Source organism: Rhipicephalus microplus, chromosome 3 (genome assembly GCF_043290135.1).
Source record: "Rhipicephalus microplus isolate Deutch F79 chromosome 3, USDA_Rmic, whole genome shotgun sequence".
Classification (NCBI taxonomy): domain Eukaryota; kingdom Metazoa; phylum Arthropoda; class Arachnida; order Ixodida; family Ixodidae; genus Rhipicephalus; species Rhipicephalus microplus.
Genome location: NC_134702.1, coordinates 142966665 through 142984137, shown reverse-complemented (window position 1 = coordinate 142984137; position 17473 = coordinate 142966665). Strand labels below are relative to the sequence as shown.

Sequence of the window (17473 nt, the reverse complement as noted above, 5' to 3'; positions counted from 1 at the left end):
TATTCTTGTTCTGTATTTTTGGAAAGCGTCAGTATAGTGGGACGAGCTGGATACCCGTTCAAAGTGTGCACTGAGGAAGTTTGCCTGATCTTCTAAGGTGTCACCCTGAGTTTTTACGAGTGGAAGTGTGTGTACTTGTTTTCCTGCTATCCTATCGACCATGTTCCAGACTTTAGCCTCCTGTGTGTATGAATTGATCCCTGACAAAAACTTCTGCCAGCTTTCTCTTCTGGCCTGCCGACGCGTTCTTCTGCCTTGAGACTTTATTTTTTTGAAGGTGTCAACATTTTCGGCTGTCGGTGAGTTCCGAAGCAGCCTTCAAGCTCTGTTTTGCTGTTTGCGCGCGTTTCGTCATTCAGAGTTCCACCATGGCGCGCCGTTTTCCAGGGTGCCCATTTGTTTGTTGGATGCATTTTGTTGCAGCATCAATCAAAAACGCTGTGAAGTAGTTGACAGCAACATCAATGTTCAAAGTACATATGTCATTCCACCCTAGACTAGCGATGGTATAAAACTGTTCCCAGTCGGCTCTGTTTATGAGCTACTTGGGAACACATGGTGGACACTCAGTTACTGTAGTTGTGCTCAAAACTACGGGGAAGTGGTCAATTCCATACAGATTACTGACGACTTTCCACTGTAGTAAAGGCGCAAGATATGGAGATACTATGCTTAGGTCCATGGAGGAATAGTTGTTAATGTCGAGATTATATTAGGTTGGTTCTTTTAGATTTAGGAGACACGCGCTTGACGATAGAAGGAACTGTTCAATCAGTCGACCTCGCGCGTCATACCGAGAGTCACCCCATAGCCTGCTATGCGCATTAAAGTCTCCAAGGAGAACATAAGGTTCCGTAAGTTCATCAATTAAAGAGTGTAAATCACGTTTTTGCAGCTGATAGCTAGGAGGAATGTAAATAGTGCAGATTGTGATCAGTTTATCAAAAATAACCGCTCAAACAGCCACTGCCTCAAGGGATGTTTGTAGTTGTAAGTATGTGCATGCAATTCTTTGATTCACTATGATGGCAACACCTCCAGATGATGTTATGGCATCAACACGGACCCTTTGGAAAATAACATATTTACGAAGAAAATTTGTGTGTTTTGAATTAAGGTGTGTTTCTTGTACACACAGCACTTTTGGTGAGTGCTCGCGTAAGAGTTCTTGGATGTCGTCGAGGTTTCTGAGAAGGCCCCTGACGGTCCATTGTATAATTTGAGTGTTCATGATGAATGTAAAATAGTGCTGTGTGTACGAAAAGCGAGTGTCTGTTTAGACAGCGAGTTTGAGTTCCCTTAACAGGGTCGTCACCAGGCCCTGTTATCTGCTTTTTTGTTTTCTTGGTGCGCTCCAAGGAGCCACGCCGCTCTTTCGGCACCAGGGTACCGACTTATCCATTGCCTCCTCGGAGGCACTGAATGCCCGCACGTGCGGGCTGTTAGTTCGAATTTCGGGCCTCGCCTGGCGAAGTGAGGCCTTGAGACCCGAGGACTCTGGAGCCTCCGGTCTCTGTTTGGGAGTAAGCGGTGTAGCCTGGGCTACAGCCGCCTCGGGGGCAGGTGCCACAACCACCGGCTCGGTATGCGCGGGCCGAAGGAGTGGCGAGGGCTGGTGCGGCGGTGTCTCTTGACGCGCCGCATCAGCGTATGTAGGTCCATAGAATGGTGCTACTCTTCGCCGTGCTTCCTTAAATGAAATGTTCTCCTTCACCTTTAACGAAATAATTTCTTTTTCTTTTTTCCAGTATGTGCAGGAGCGTGAATGTGCGGCATGGTTTGCTTCGCAGTTTACTCAGTGTGGCGGTTGTTTGCAGTTCTCAGACACGTGGCCTAGGACTCCACATTGTGCACAAGTTTGGCGACCCCGACAGGTTTTAGAGCCATGGCCATACCTCTGGCATTGGAAGCAACGACGAGGGTTTGGTATGTACGGCCTGATAGATGTCTTCGTGTACCCTGTTTGAATATATTCCGGTAGTTTACTGGATGCAAACGTGAGTAATAAGTGTTTTGTCGGTGTTTCCTTATTATCTCTTCTGATGATGATTCTCTGTACATTAGTGACATTTTTGGCTCTTCCACACCTCCAAAATTTCAGTCTCAGTCAAGTCAAGCAAGTCCATGTCAGATACCACTCCGCGAGTTGTGTTCATTGATCTATGTGGTGTTATGGTTATTGGTATGCCACCGAAATCTGAAAGACGGTCTAGTTTTTGAAATTGTTCTTTGTCACGGATTTCGAGGAGAAGGTCTCCGCTAGCCATTTTGGTTACCTTGTATCCTGTGCCAAGAGTTTCAGTAAGGCATCTAGCAACTACGAAAGAAGAGACGGTCCTGGCTTGGTTTTCAGTTTTTTTTTTTTCACAGTGGATAACATGAAAGTGAGGATATGTTTCTTTTGGCTGGTTAAAAAAAGTTTATATCATCGGTGCGTACCCGCTTTGAGCCGGTACGATCAGACAGTAGGGGGAATGCTCTATGCATGCCTGTCTTATTTTTGTTCAGCAGCGATGGCGGCCACCCACCACGGAGCCCAACGGGGGGACGCTACAAGTTTGCGGATGCTGAAACCTGCAGACGCCAGCCGTACAACCCCACTATAACCCAATGCGCCTAGACCAAGGTAGGCTATTTGCACAGGGTTAATCCTAGCCCCCAGGAAGTTTGGAAGTCAGCGGAAGAGATTAGAAGACAGGACAGATAAATTGCAAGAGATAAAGACGAATGTAGGGAGAGAGAGAGAGAGAGATAGGAAAAGGCGACTGCCGATTTCCCCTGCGTGGGTTGGCCCAGGGGTGCCGTCTACGTGAAGCCGGGGACAAAGGGGTGTGTTGCCTCTGCCGGGGGGGGGGGGGGGGGGCTTAACGGTCTAATCACCTAGCGTCGGCTCAACCCACAGGATCCCCTTTTCCCCGGACACGGTAAAGCCACGCACGGCTAGGCTTGGGAGGGAGTAGAAACTCCCCCGTTAGCTCGGGTCCGTGGTGTTGCTACACACCAAACGCCTGTTGTGCAGGCGCCTGCGTGCTATTATCAATGGTCTGCACTCTCCCCACCCTGACCTATCCTTGCAACTTTTCGTTCTTCATAACGACATCTTGCACCACTACAACGCCCGCCCGGATGGTGCTGAGCTTTTACTCGTCGTTCTTGCGCGTCTTCGCTCAGACGTTTTGGCCCAGCTTCATGACGCCCCCTCCGCTGGACACCTAGGGGTGTCACACACGTGTAGCGAAACGTCGGGGTTGTTCAAAGTTAGGCGCATCAGACGACCAGGGAGACGAATAAGTGTGGGTGAAACTCCGCGGAGGCAATCGATGAGAAGTCAACACGATGATTTCGGGGAGCACTCATTGGGAGTTTATTTGGCTAACACAACTTTAATTTACAAAATGCACTAGGTCACAAAGACAAAACATAGAAAATGGTGGCATACCCCTCGGCCGGCATGGTCTCCGGTGGTGAGATCCGCTGTTGACCCCGACTCCGCTCTCTTTTCAAGTTCAAACATCCTCTTTTTAACCCTTGGTCGAACAAAGAGTCTTCACAAAAACCAATCACATGTTGGGACTCGCAGCATCACAACCAATCACAGAAACACTTTCATAAAAGGCACTACATTTGTAAAAACCTCCTTACCAAAATGAAACATGCAAGGGGAAAGGTCCTCCGCACGTGACACCCTCTCCCATACCAGGCCGTGCTGCCTTCTTCGGCCGACTACCGTCGGCGGCCGTTCCCACGCTCGGGCCCCGTAAGTTCTTTAGTTAATTGTTGCTTCCTAGAAGCGTCCTTAAGAGCGATGGGTACATTATTGCTTACCAGGTGTACATGCGACAGTGAGGCGCCCCGACATCCTAACAAGAGCGCGGGGAATATGGTCGTTTACCGGCCGCCACTATGTCTCGGTCAGGCTAAGTGGTCGCGTCCCCATGTCATTCTCAATGACACGCGTGCCTGTTAACAATGGCTTAGACTCAGACGGTGGCGCCGGACCTGCCTCTCGCTAGACGCTTTTCCGAGTAAGCTTTCTCCTTCTAATCCCGAACGGGGCGACCTTGACTGCTCCGTTGGTAAGCCGTAAATGCAGCGTGTAGGCGCCTGTCCCAGGCTGGAAAACACGATTTATCCCACATTCCATTAAAGTCAAAAGCCGAAGCTCTGTAATGGCCAGAGAAACAAACCCAAAGGTAGAAGAGTACAAAGAAAGACTTTAAAAAGAAGCAGAGGAGTTGGTTTTGCACAAATTTCCTGAGAAGATACTGGAGCTGGAAACCTTGCTCTCGCGACACCTCCCCCCTACGAAAAAGAGTGCCCCACTCGTTTTATCTGCAAAACACGACAATAAATAGACTAATTATACAAAAAGGTTTTGCATTCAACAAGTCTGTGAGATGCTTATTTAAAGACACTTATGCATGTGTATAACAGGTGAGAGGCTTTAAAAAAATTACATAAAAACAACAGATGAAAAACAAAACAAAATCATTGGACACAGAAATATATGGGTTCACTCGTCGGTTCTGCAATACAATTCAGTGTCCGTTTCGTAAGCACTGACATTCTGTTGTGCGTTGCTATTACTTGAAAATGTCTTCCAGTCCGAGTAAAGTTCAGTGTCCGTGTGGTAGCTTTCGCACTGCTGTACTGGAACACTGGTCTGTGTCCCGCGCACACAATGTTGCAAACGGAGTTCCTGACCCACTCGCGAACCGCACTCGCGCACATCACCATTGGAGCCGCACTCGCGCACAACACTTTGATGCAATCCGTGGTCATCTCTCCTTGCACTGCACTCGCGCACAACACTTCGATGCAATCCGTGGTCATCTCTCCTGGCACTTCCCTCGCGCACATCACCACCGAGATCGCGCACCTCATGATTATCATCAGACTCATCGTCCGCGTCGTCGGCATCGGAGCCCAATCGAACGTGGCAGGGCTTTAAACGCGCCACATTCACAACGTCACGTTTTTTCCCAGTTTGGTCTACCACCTCCCAGTTATTCTCGGCTACCTGGCGCACAAGACGGAAAGGTCCGTGATATTTGTGAAGAAGCTTTGTCGTCTTCCCTTTCGCCCGGGAGGGAGTCCACAAGTACACCAAGTCGCCCTGATAATAAACAACACTTCGTCGCCTAGCATCATAGCTGCGCTTGTTCTTCTCCTGCTGACGCTTCTCCCGTTCATTTACTATTTTTCGAGCCTGCCGCAGCCTGCGGGCCACTTTCATTGCATCCAGGGTGTAGTCAAATCCGCGTTGCACGCCCGACCCTACATCCACCGGTAGTGTCGGTTCATGTCCGTGAAGAAGCAAGAAGGGAGTGAATCCAGTCGTCTCGTGGGTGGAAGAATTGTATGCAAATAGAACGTACGGTAGGAATTAATCCCAGTCGCGGTGGTGTGAGGAAACGTACATGCTGAGCATGTCAGCCAACGTGCGGTTAAAACGCTCGCACAAGCCGTTGGCCTGTGGGTGGTATGCTGTTGTGGTGGCATGCTCGCTACCCACGAGCCGGAATACTTCTTCGGTCACGTTGGCGACAAAGTGCTGCCCACGATCGCTTATTACTTTCTCCGGGGCACCATGACGTAGGACGATTTGTTCGACGAAAGCTCTGGCTGCTTCTGCGGCAGTGGCCGCTGGACACGCGACAGCCTCGACCCATTTCGTATGGTAGTCGGTAATCACGACGATGTAGCGGTTCCCTGCTTTGGATTTAGTGAAAGGCCCAATGAAGTCCATGCCCACCTGCTGAAAAGGTCGACCTGCAGGTGGGATCGGTTGGAGGAAACCGACCGGCCTCCCCGGTGGTTGCTTTCGTGTCTGGCAGTCGGGGCAGGAGAGAACGTACTTGCTTACGTACGAGAACATCTTCGGCCAGAAATATCGGCAACGCACTTTCTCCCATGTGCGCTTGACACCTAAGTGGCCTGCCGTGGTGGCGTCATGGCAGTACCTTAAAATCTCAGATCTCAAGCACTTGGGGACAACGAGCGCAGCACGATCCTCCTGAAACCCTTTCGCCCTTCGATACAGTACACCGTCGATCAACCGAAAGCTCCGTGCCGTTCTTTTAGTTTTCCTGACAACGGGCGCATCCGGGTGCTCGAGGTGCTGCATAATTTCTTTCATCCATGGGTCTGCCCTCTGCTTTTTTCCAACATCCACCTGATCCAGAACCAGCAACGGTAAGGGGTTTTCTTCGCTTACAGGCGCGGGATCATGAGGAAGGCGGGAAAGCGTGTCGGCATTTCCATTCTTGAGGCCAGGGCGGTGTCGCAACGTTATGTCGAATTCCTGAAGCAACAGGGACCATCGCATAAGACGACCGTTCGGATTCTTGACTTTCATTAGCCAAGCCAGGCTAGCTTGGTCAGTCACGATCGTGAACTTAGAACCAAAGACGTATGGCCGAAACTGTCCGCAGGCGTACACAACGGCGAGGCATTCTTTCTCAGTGGTACTGTAGTTCATCTCAGCCTTGTTAAGGTGGCGGCTGGCATAGGCGACGACTCTCTCTTGAGTTCCAATTTTCTGTACAAGCACGGCGCCAATGCCGTAATCACAGGCATCAGTGTGCACCTCTATCGGCTTTCCCGGCTCAAACTGACGCAGAATTGGGGCTGTGATCAGCTTCTCTTTGAGGGTTTGCATGGCCACTTCGCATGCCGCATCCCAGACGAAAGGAACATCCTTTTTGGTTAAGTTGGTCAGAGGTCGAGAAATGCGAGAGAAATCTTTGATGAATCGCCGATAGTAGTTACAGATTCCGAGAAAGCTCTGTACGCCTTTTTTGTTTCGTGGCTTTGGGAATTTTTCGATCGCTGCTACTTTGTCTGGGTCCGGCCGAATGCTTTCACCTGTGAGAATGTGTCCAAGATATTTGATCTCCTGGCGAGCGAAGCTGCATTTCTCGGACTTCAGTCGTAAGTTTGCCACGTCCAAAGCCGAAAACACACTTTCCAAATCTTGCAAATGAGTTGCCATAGTCTTCGAGAAAATAACGATGTCGTCCAAGTAGGCCAAACAAACTCTCCAGAGAAGACCACTGAGGACTTTGTTAATCATTCTCTGGAATGTGGCAGGGGCGTTCCACAGGCCGAAAGGGACAACATTGAACTCGTACAGGCCGGGTCCACAGGCAAATGCGGTCTTTTGCTTATCTTACTCCTTGATGCCCACTTGCCAGTAGCCTGATGTTAGATCAAGTGTGGTGAAGTATTTTGACCCATGTACCGCGTCGAGAATGTCATCAATTCGTGGCAGGGGGTGCACATCTTTTTTAGTGACCTCATTGACTCTGCGGAAATCAACGCAGAAACGCCAAGTCCCATTTGGCTTCTTCACGAGGACGACAGGTGATGACCAAGGACTGTGAGACTCTCTAATTATCCCATCGCGCAGCATTTCTTCTGCTTGTTGCACGTGGTGGACACTCAGTTACTGTAGTTGTGCTCAAAACTACGGGGAAGTGGTCACTTCCATACAGATTACTGACGACTTTCCACTGTAGTAAAGGCGCAAGAGATGGAGATACTATGCTTAGGTCTATGGAGGAGTAGGTGTTAATGTCGAGATTATATTAGGTTGGTTCTTTTCGATTTAGGAGACACGCGCTTGACGATAGAAGGAACTGTTCAATCAGTCGACCTCGCGCGTCATACCGAGAGTCACCCCATAGCCTGCTATGCGCATTAAAGTCTCCAAGGAGAACATAAGGTTCCGTAAGTTCATCAATTAAAGAGTGTAAATCACGTTTTTGCAGCTGATAGCTAGGAGGAATGTAAATAGTGCAGATCGTGATCAGTTTATCAAAAAGAACCGCTCGAACAGCCACTGCCTCAAGGGATGTTTGGAGTTGTAAGTGTGTGCATGCAATTCTTTGATTCACTATGATGGCAACACCTCCAGATGATGTCATGGCATCAACACGGACCTTTTGGAAAATAACATATTTACGAAGAAAATTTGTGTGTTTTGAATTAAGGTGTGTTTCTTGTACACACAGCACTTTTGGTGAGTGTTCGCGTAAGAGTTCTTGGATGTCGTTAAGGTTTCTGAGAAGGCCCCTGACGGTCCATTGTATAATTTGAGTGTTCATGATGAATGTAAAATAGTGCTGTGTGTACGAAAAGCGAGTGTCTGTTTAGACAGGGAGTTTGAGTTCCCTTAACAGGGTCGTCACCAGGCCCTGTTATCTGCTTTTTTGTTTTCTTGGCACGCTCCAAGGAGCCACGCCGCTCTTTCGGCACCAAGGGTACCGACGTATCCATTGCCTCCTCGGAGGCACTGAATGCCTGCACGTGCGGGCTGTTAGTTCGAATTTCGGGTCTCGCCTGGCGAAGTGAGGCCTTGAGACCCGAGGACTCTGGAGCCTCCGGTCTCTGTTTGGGAGTAAGCGGTGTAGCCTGGGCTACAGCCGCCTTGGGGGCAGGTGCCACAACCACCGGCTCGGTATGCGCGGGCCGAAGGAGTGGCGAGGGCTGGTGCGGCGGTGCCTCTTGACGCGCCGCATCAGCGTATGTAGGTCTATAGAATGGTGCTACTCTTCGCCGTGCTTCCTTAAATGAAATGTTCTCCTTCACCTTTAACGAAATAATTTTTTTTCTTTTTTCCGGTATGTGCAGGAGCGTGAATGTGCGGCATGGTTTGCTTCGCAGTTTACTCAGTGTGGCGGTTGTTTGCAGTTCTCAGACACGTGGCCTAGGACTCCACATTGTGCACAAGTTTGGCGACCCCGACAGGTTTTAGAGCCATGGCCATACCTCTGGCATTGGAAGCAACGACGAGGGTTTGGTATGTACGGCCTGATAGATGCCTTCGTGTACCCTGTTTGAATATATTCCGGTAGTTTACTGGATGCAAACGTGAGTAATAAGTGTTTTGTCGGTGTTTCCTTATTATCTTTTCTGATGATGATTCTCTGTACATTAGTGACATTTTGGCTCTTCCACACCTCCAAAATTTCAGTCTCAGTCAAGTCAAGCAAGTCCATGTCAGATACCACTCCGCGAGTTGTGTTCATTGATCTATGTGGTGTTATGGTTATTGGTATGCCACCGAAATCTCAAAGACGGTCTAGTTTTTGAAATTGTTCTTTGTCACGGATTTCGAGGAGAAGGTCTCCGCTAGCCATTTTGGTTACCTTGTATCCTGTGCCAAGAGTTTCAGTAAGGCATCTAGCAACTACGAAAGAAGAGACGGTCCTGGCTTGGTTTTCAGTTTTTTTTTCACAGTGGATAACATTAAAGTGAGGATATGTTTCTTTTGGCTGGTTAAAAAAGTTTATATCATCGGTGCGTACCCGCTTTAAGCCGGTACGATCAGACAGTAGGGGGAATGCTCTATGCATGCCTGTCTTATTTTTGTTCAGCAGCGATGGCGGCCACCCACCACGGAGCCCAACGGGGGGACGCTACAAGTTTGCGGATGCTGAAACCTGCAGACGCCAGCCGTACAACCCCACTATAACCCAATGCGCCTAGACCAAGGTAGGCTATTTGCACAGGGTTAATCCTAGCCCCCAGGAAGTTTGGAAGTCAGCGGAAGAGATTAGAAGACAGGACAGATAAATTGCAAGAGATAAAGACGAAGATGTAGGGAGAGAGAGAGAGATGGGAAAAGGCGACTGCCGATTTCCCCTGCGTGGGTTGGCCCAAGGGTGCCGTCTACGTGAAGCCGGGGCCAAAGGGGTGTGTTGCCTCTGCCGGGGGGGGGGGGGGCTTAACGGTCCAATCACCTAGCGTCGGCTCAACCCGCAGGATCCCCTTTTCCCCGGACACGGTAAAGCCACGCACGGCTAGGCGTGGGAGGGAGTAGAAACTCCCCCGTTAGCTCGGGTCCGTGGTGTTGCTACACACCAAACGCCTGTTGTGCAGGCGCCTGCGTGCTATTATCATTGGTCTGCACTCTCCCCACCCTGACCTATCCTTACAACTTTTCGTTCTTCACAACGACATCTTGCACCACTACAACGCCCGCCCGGATGGTGCTGAGCTTTTACTCGTCGTTCTTGCGCGTCTTCGCTCAGACGTTTTGGCCCAGCTTCGAGACGCCCCCTCCGCTGGACACCTAGGGGTGTCACACACGTATGACCGCGTTCGCCGCCAATTCTTTCGGCCTGGCATCTACCGTTCTGTGCGACAGTACGTTGCGGCATGCGACCTCTGCCAGTGCCGCAAGACACCTGCTCTGGGACCTGCTGGTACCCTCCAGCCCATTGAAGTACCAGATGAGCCATTTTTCCGAGTCGACCTCCATCTTCTAGGACCTTTTCCTGTATCGGCCACCGGTAATAAGTGGATTACTATTACTATCGACTACGCAACGCGGTATGCCGTTACCCGCGCCCTCCCCACCAGCTGCACTACTGATGTAGCCCATTTCCTTTTTCATGACTTCATTCTGCGTCATGGTGCTCCTCGTCAGTTGATAACTGACTGCGGCTGCTGTTTTCTATCTAAAGTAGTCCACGAGCTGCTGCGATCCTGCTCTACCCACCACAAGTTCACTGCAGCGTACCACCCACAAATCAATGGCCTTACGGAACGCCTCAACCGTACCCTGACGAATATGTTAGCGATGTACGTCTCCAAGGATCACAAAGATTGGGACATCCACTTACCTTTCGTTACCTTCGCATACAGCAGTTCACGTCATGATACAGCTGGATTTTCCCCTTTTTACCTACTGTTTGGTTATGACCCGCCTTTGCCCATGGACACCATGCTCCAATTTGACACCCTCTCATCGACTGCTTATGCTCGTGATGCCCTGGCCCGAGCTGACATCACCCGCCAAGTCACCCGGGATCATTTATGTGCCTCGCAGCTTAACCAAAAGAGTGCTTACTGCTACGTCATGCAAGCGTGTCGCCAATCATGTCATGACGTCATCACCATCGCCGAGCACATAAAATCGAGACACGCCAAATGAACCTTTTTTTGTTCCTGCTTGGTTACTGAGCCGTTCACTCGCGACGTAACAGTGGCGACGAGGCACGAATCGGCGCGGTGGGAGGAGGCTTTGAAGTGCGGCTGCTGAAACAGGCAGCGATGGCACCGGGACAGGCGCCTGCATTCACGGAAGAAGAAGGAGGCTGGTCCGCCTACAAGGTACGCTTGGAAGCATACTTTCAAGCACAGGAAATCACAGACGAGGCAAAACAACGAGCCCTGCTGGTGGCGGCTCTGTCCAATGGTGCCGTCAAAGTACTTCAGGGACGATGCCACCCCAATGCCTGAACGACCTCACCTACAGCGATGTCATCAAGCATCTGCAGAGCCACTACGAGCCTCAGGTCAACGAAACAGCAGCCAGCTACCGATTCTTCACGCGCACACAGGCAGAAGGTGAGCGATTGCGGGATTTTGTAGCCGCCCTTCGCCGCATGGCCGAAGACTGCAATTTCGGCGACATGTGGCACCGCATGCTGCGGGACCGCATTGTATGTGGTGTTCGAGACGACGACGTAAGACGTCTGTTGTTGACCCGCGGTTCCCTGACTTTGAAGGAAGCAGAAGACTTCGTAATGGCTGCTGAGGCCGCCACGGAAAACGCGCAGCACATGCAGCCACTGCCCTCCCCGGTAGCCGACACAACGAATTTTGTCCGGCCGGGCCTCTCACGTTCGAAGTCGAAGAAAGCAAGTGGGCTACCTCGCGATGAGCATCGGCCTTGCACCCGCTGTGGTGCATCCTCGCACCAAGCGGATGATTGTCGTCATCTCCAAACAGTGTGCCATCGATGCCGGAAACGCAGCCACTTGGCACGAGTGTGTAGAGCGTCGGACGAAGACACTAATCAGAGGCAACAAGCGAACGCCCTTTTGCAGGACGCACAAGAGAGTTCGGAGGACTGCGAAGCTTTATACACGCTGACTGCGCATCAAGTGATGGACAGCGCGCACGTAAAGCCTATTTTGCGCCAGATAAGTTGGAACGGAGTGCCGCCTACGATGTTGGTAGACACGGGTTCGCCTGTGAGTGTTATTCCGCGGTCAGTGTTCGAGCGACACCAAGGCGAATGGCCACGTTTGCAAGCCACAACAATGAAGCTGTCGTGTTTCAAGGCACCACTTCCTATCAACGGAAAATTGCAACTCAATGCGACCATGAGTGACGCGACCATTCAGGCCGAACTTTTCGTCATCGACTGTCCGGGACCGATGCTTTGCGGCCGTGACACCATCCGCAGCTTCAATACGGCAGGCGTGCCGGTACTCACTGGAAACGAGGTGGCGTGTGTTCAGGCGGAAAATGCGGACAGAATGGTGGAAACCATGCTATCAAAGTACAGTGATGTCTTTCCTCCGGGGTTGGGTTTGCTCCGAGGGCCACCGGTACACCTGACCGTCAAAGAAGGAGCAAGACCCCGGTTTTGTAAGGCGCGGACGGTGCCGTATGCGCTCAAACAAATGGTATCAGCAGAGTTAGATCGACTGGTAAACGAAGGGGCGTTATCACCGGTAAATCGGCCGAATGGGCCACACCCGTGGTGCCCGTAGTCAAGAAGGATAGACAGGTGCGATTATGCGGCGACTGCCGGCTTACGGTGAACGCAGCTACCATAATGGAGCAATATCCGCTGCCACGGGTTGACCATATCTTTGCGAACCTCAACGGCGGAGAATCTTTTAGCACATTGGACTTGAGAAACGCCTATAATCAGCTGCCCCTTGACGAGGACTCGAAGAGGCTAGTTGTTTTGAACACGCACAAGGGTCTCTATTGTTTCAACAGGCTGCCGTTCGGAGTGTCGTCAGCGCCAGCAATCTTCCAGCGGCGCATGGAGGCCGTGCTCAGCGGGATCCCCGACGTGCAGGTATACCTGGACGACATAATTGTATCGGAAAAGGCAAACGACTGCAGGATCCTGGAGCAAGTGCTACAGTGCCTGAGGGAACACGGCCTGCGCCTACGACGGGAGAAATGCAAGTTCAGGCAAGAGCAAGTCACCTTTCTCGAACACTGTATCGACAGACACGGCCTACGCCCCAAAAGCGACAACATCACGGCACTGCTCGACGCCCCCCAGCCCACTTCGGTAAGAGAACTGAAAGCTTTTTTAGGTCTGTTAAATTACTACGGCAAGTTTTTGTCCAATGTGTCCACCTTACTAGCGCCCTTATACGCATTGTTGGCAAAGGGCGTAAAATAGGTCTGGGGCAGACAACAGCAGATTGCTTTCGAGGCAGCTAAACAAGCCGTGAAGAATGCAAAACTTTTGGTGCATTTTGACCCAAGCAAGCCCATTCGCCTAGAGTGCGACGCATCAGCAGTAGGCCTGGGAGCAGTGTTGTCGCATCGAGTCGGAGGAATTGACTACCCTATCGAATTCAGGTCACGAACACTAACAAAAGCCGAGAAAATTATTCCCTGTTGGAAAAGGAGGCCCTCGCACTCGTATTTGGCGTGACCAGGTTCAGAGACTAACTGAATGGGACCCACTTCGAACTAGTAACCGACCACAAACAGTTAACCGGACCGTTCAGTCCAGACAAGAGAATTCCGCCGATGGCCGCTGCCCGCATTCAGCGTTGGGCCCTGCTGTTGGGTGGATATTGATACAGCCCAACCTATCGTAAAGGATCTGAAAACGTAAACGCAGATGCCTTCAGCCGACTCCCTATTCCTCGGGGGCAGCCCGATAACGTAGAAGACGACGCTCCCGAGTATGTATTATACGCTGAAGCTGTGAACGCGGCAGCCATCAGTGCCAAAGAGTTGGCGGTTCTAACCATCCGTGATGCTATGTTACAGCAGGTGCGAAAGTGGATCCTGCAGGGCTGGCCACAGTACCTGACAGAGTCCGAGGAGCAATTCCGGCCGTTCTTCCAGAAAAAGGATGAGCTGGCGTTGAATCAGGACCTCATTTATTGGGGACATAGAATAGTAGTGCCATCAGCGGCTGCTGGGAGTCTTTTGAGGCTCCTACATGAAACACATCCAGGGATGGCGGCAATGAAAAACCTTGCTCAAACCATTTTTTGGTATCCAGGGCTGGATGCCGACATCGAAAGGAGGGTACGCGAATGTGAGAGATGTGCTCAAACCAGTGCAATGCCTCCTGCGCAGGTTCCGGCGCCATGGCCAGAAACGGGCTGGAAATGGTCTCGAGTGCACATCGACTACGCAGGCCCCGTCGAAGGACACATGCTACTGGTGGTCGTAGATGCTGAAACAAAGTGGCTGGAGGCCATATCGAGGCGGAGTACGACATCAGAAGCCACCGTGGAAGCATTGAGGCCCATATTTGCCAGGTTCGGACTGCCACATATACTTGTGTTCAGATAATGGGCCACAGTTCGTCTCAGCAGAGTTTCAGAAGTTCGTAAGAATGAACGGGATTAACCACGTGACGACGGCGCCTTACTACCCACAGTCAAATGGCCTGGCGGAACGCGCGGTTCGCATGATCAAGGAAGGCCTTCGAAGAAGCCAAGGGGGTGGCACATTCATTAAACGTCTCAGTCAGTTTTTATGCCGATACCAACGGACACCGGTAAAGGCTGGGAAGTCTCCGTCCGAACTACTGCTGGGTTATCAGCTACGAACCAGGCTAGACTGTTGCCTCCCGAGTGCAGGCGGGGAACCGGGTCTTGAAGAGCGCTCCTCCACCATGCCGTTCTGTGCAGGACAGCCGGTGTGGCTGAGAAGTTTCCACAGCCGGCCAAAATGGTTGCCGGGAGTGGTCACCAGTACCCAAGGGGCTCGGATGGCGACTGTGTCTACGCCGGACGGCGAGCAACGTCGTCATGTGAACCAACTGCGGCTGCGCACTCCGAAGGACTCGAACACGACGCAGCCAGGAGGCGCTACAACATCCACCACCACCGCTAACGAAACCTCGCCGATGCCAGCCGGCATGGCTGACCCCACGCCGGCGGGGTCGCCGCCCTCTAGCCAACCTGAGGCACCGCCGCCGCTTCGCCGGTCCAACAGGCTACGGCGACTACCTCAAAGGTTCAACTGGTAAAAAGGGGGAGATAGCTCCACTCCATACCACGTCAGTACCAGCTTCAGTTCCGACCGATATAGTGCACGTCTCGCGGTTTAAACCATAATACTCACGCCCCGAGAATCGATCGCACCGGGACGGTGCTTCTGCCTCCGGCGGGAAATGTCACGGGCTAAGTAGATGCCTAAGGATGACGACGACGAAGTGCTGAGGGGAACGTGCTCGGATTGCAGCAGCGTTGTACGCATATGCTTGCCAGTATATTCATCGTGTATACTTTGTTCCCCGTAACAATATGAACAACACTTTCGAATCACTTTGCGAGACAGCTCGTGAGAGCTATCGGTCTGTAGCTACTAGCACTTGTTGGTGGCTTTCCCGGTTTAAAAAATGGGATGATGATGGCTTTCTTCCAGGCTTCAGGTAATTTTCTGGTAATCCAAACTTGGTTGAAGAATGTTAAAAGTATTTCTACAGCCTGTTCGGAGAGATGGGCTACCATTTCGTAGTACATCTCGTCGGGTCCCGGAGCAGTTTTCTTGCCTGCTGTCAATACTGTGCGTATTCCTTGATCAATAATTAAGCAGTTGTATGGTTCGTTTGTTTTTTCCCTTGTTGGAAGTTTTTGTTTTTCGTCTGCGTGTTTGTGTTTCAGAAATGATTGTGTATAATGTGACGAGCTGAAAACGGCACAGATGAATTCATCTAGAATATTTGCCTGTTCTTCAATACTTGTCTGTACACCAGGATGCGTGAGAAACGGTACAGTGAACGGAGAAAACTTGCCGTCTATCTTCCGGACCCGTTCCCACATTTCCTCTGATGTGGTGGTGTTGTTTATGAAAGAGATGTACTTTTGCCACAATGCTTTTTCAGCATTGCGATGGATGTATCTGGCCTTGGCTCTAGCTTTTTTAAAACTTACAAAGCTTGCCGGTGTTGGGTACCTGCGAAAGGTCCCCCAGGCTTTATTTACCTTTTTAGCTTCTCTTCATTCGCATGTATACCATGTTTTGTGATTTTCCTTTGTGAGTCCAGATGTCTGAGAGATAGCCGGGAAGCTGTTGCGATGCAGTTTGTAATACATTCGTTTTGATCATATATGTTGAGGCCTTCTGTCCCTAGTTTTTCCAGGCAAGCCTTTTCTTGTAATAGGGCCAAGTCGACTGAATGTAGCTTCCAACGTCGTGGTTTTTGTTTAATGACTTAAGGTGTTGTTTGGCTGATTAGTATGGTCAGATGGTCGCTTCCATATGGGTCAATCAGTACATCCCACTTAACATCGATAAAAACAGAGGGAGAACAAAATGATAAGTCTATGCAGCTCATTTTTCTTCAGCTAGGAAAGCAGTAGGTTGCTTTTCCTGTATTAAGTAGGCATGAGTTATTGCAAAATGAAAAAAAATTCTATGATTTGGCCTCTAGTGTCAGTTTTCTCACTTACCCAAAAAAAACGGAGAGTGCATTGAAATTTCCAACCACCAAAAAGGCTCTGGCAGCTGTTCTTTTGGGTGTTCTAAGTCAGAAATGGATATCTTAAGGTGTGGCTCCAAGTATGCGCTGCTCAATGTAATCGATTTAAATGTGTGTATGGTGGCCGCCATGGCTTCTATTCTGGTTGTAAATTTGTGTTTTCGCGCTAGTACTCCGCTCTTGACTATAATTGCAACACCACCTGAGAGCCTACTTACCTGCTCTCGGTCGTGCGGAAATACACTGTAGTTTTTCAAGATGTTTCTATGTCTAGGACCTAGATTAGTTTCTTGTAAACACAACGCTACTGGTGAGAAAGTGGCCAGTATGTTCTTTCTGTCGTTTAAGTTATGTAGGAGTCTTCTGGAGTTCCAGTGTATAAAAGCCATGTTGTATATTATGGCCAAACGCCTGCTTGCGCAGGCGCCCCTGCTGGGATTTCTTTATTCAGTAACTGGGTACATCCAATTGCCAGATTCGCCAGAAAAGGAGCTGCACCAGGTGATGTCCTTGCCAGACTTGTGCTTGAGACTGTCGTTGAAGTTTTCAAAGAAAACGTGGTGGTGATTGCAATTGTCAGTGATGGTGCCGGGAGCAACAAGGCCATGTGGGCGCAGTTCGGGATATCTGAAAGATCGAAAACTGCGGTTAACAAAGTGAAGCATCCCTACCTTCCTGGAAAGCATCTGCAATTCTTGTGTGATGCGCCACACATGATTAAGTGCATAAGCAACCATCTCCACAAGCACAACGTTGTACAGGTGAGCTAAAAAAAAGAAAAATTTATACATGCTCGGCAATTCATTGGTAGGTGTTTTTCTAGGCTGGAAAATGGTAAGTCGCCTACATTCACTACCTCCTGCTCTACAAAGTCGAAGATAATCGGCAGCTTCCTGTGGGTGCCTAAATTGACGAAAGCACACAGTGACTTATACTGCATGTGCAAGATGAATGTACGCCTTGCTGCACAAGTGAGAAAGCACAATTGAAATGACACATTTCAATTGTTTGAAATGACACATTTCAAAAAACATT

At 50.2% G+C, this 17473-nt stretch overlaps 1 protein-coding gene across 1 annotated transcript; it reads left to right on the top strand.

Moving 5' to 3' along the window:
* The first annotated feature begins 11231 nt into the window (after positions 1-11231).
* Positions 11232-12512, top strand: LOC119185683 (uncharacterized). Its single transcript, XM_037434614.2, has one exon. The coding sequence runs from the start codon at positions 11232-11234 to the stop codon at positions 12510-12512; it is 1281 nt and encodes a 426-aa protein (XP_037290511.2).
* The last annotated feature ends 4961 nt before the right edge of the window (positions 12513-17473 follow it).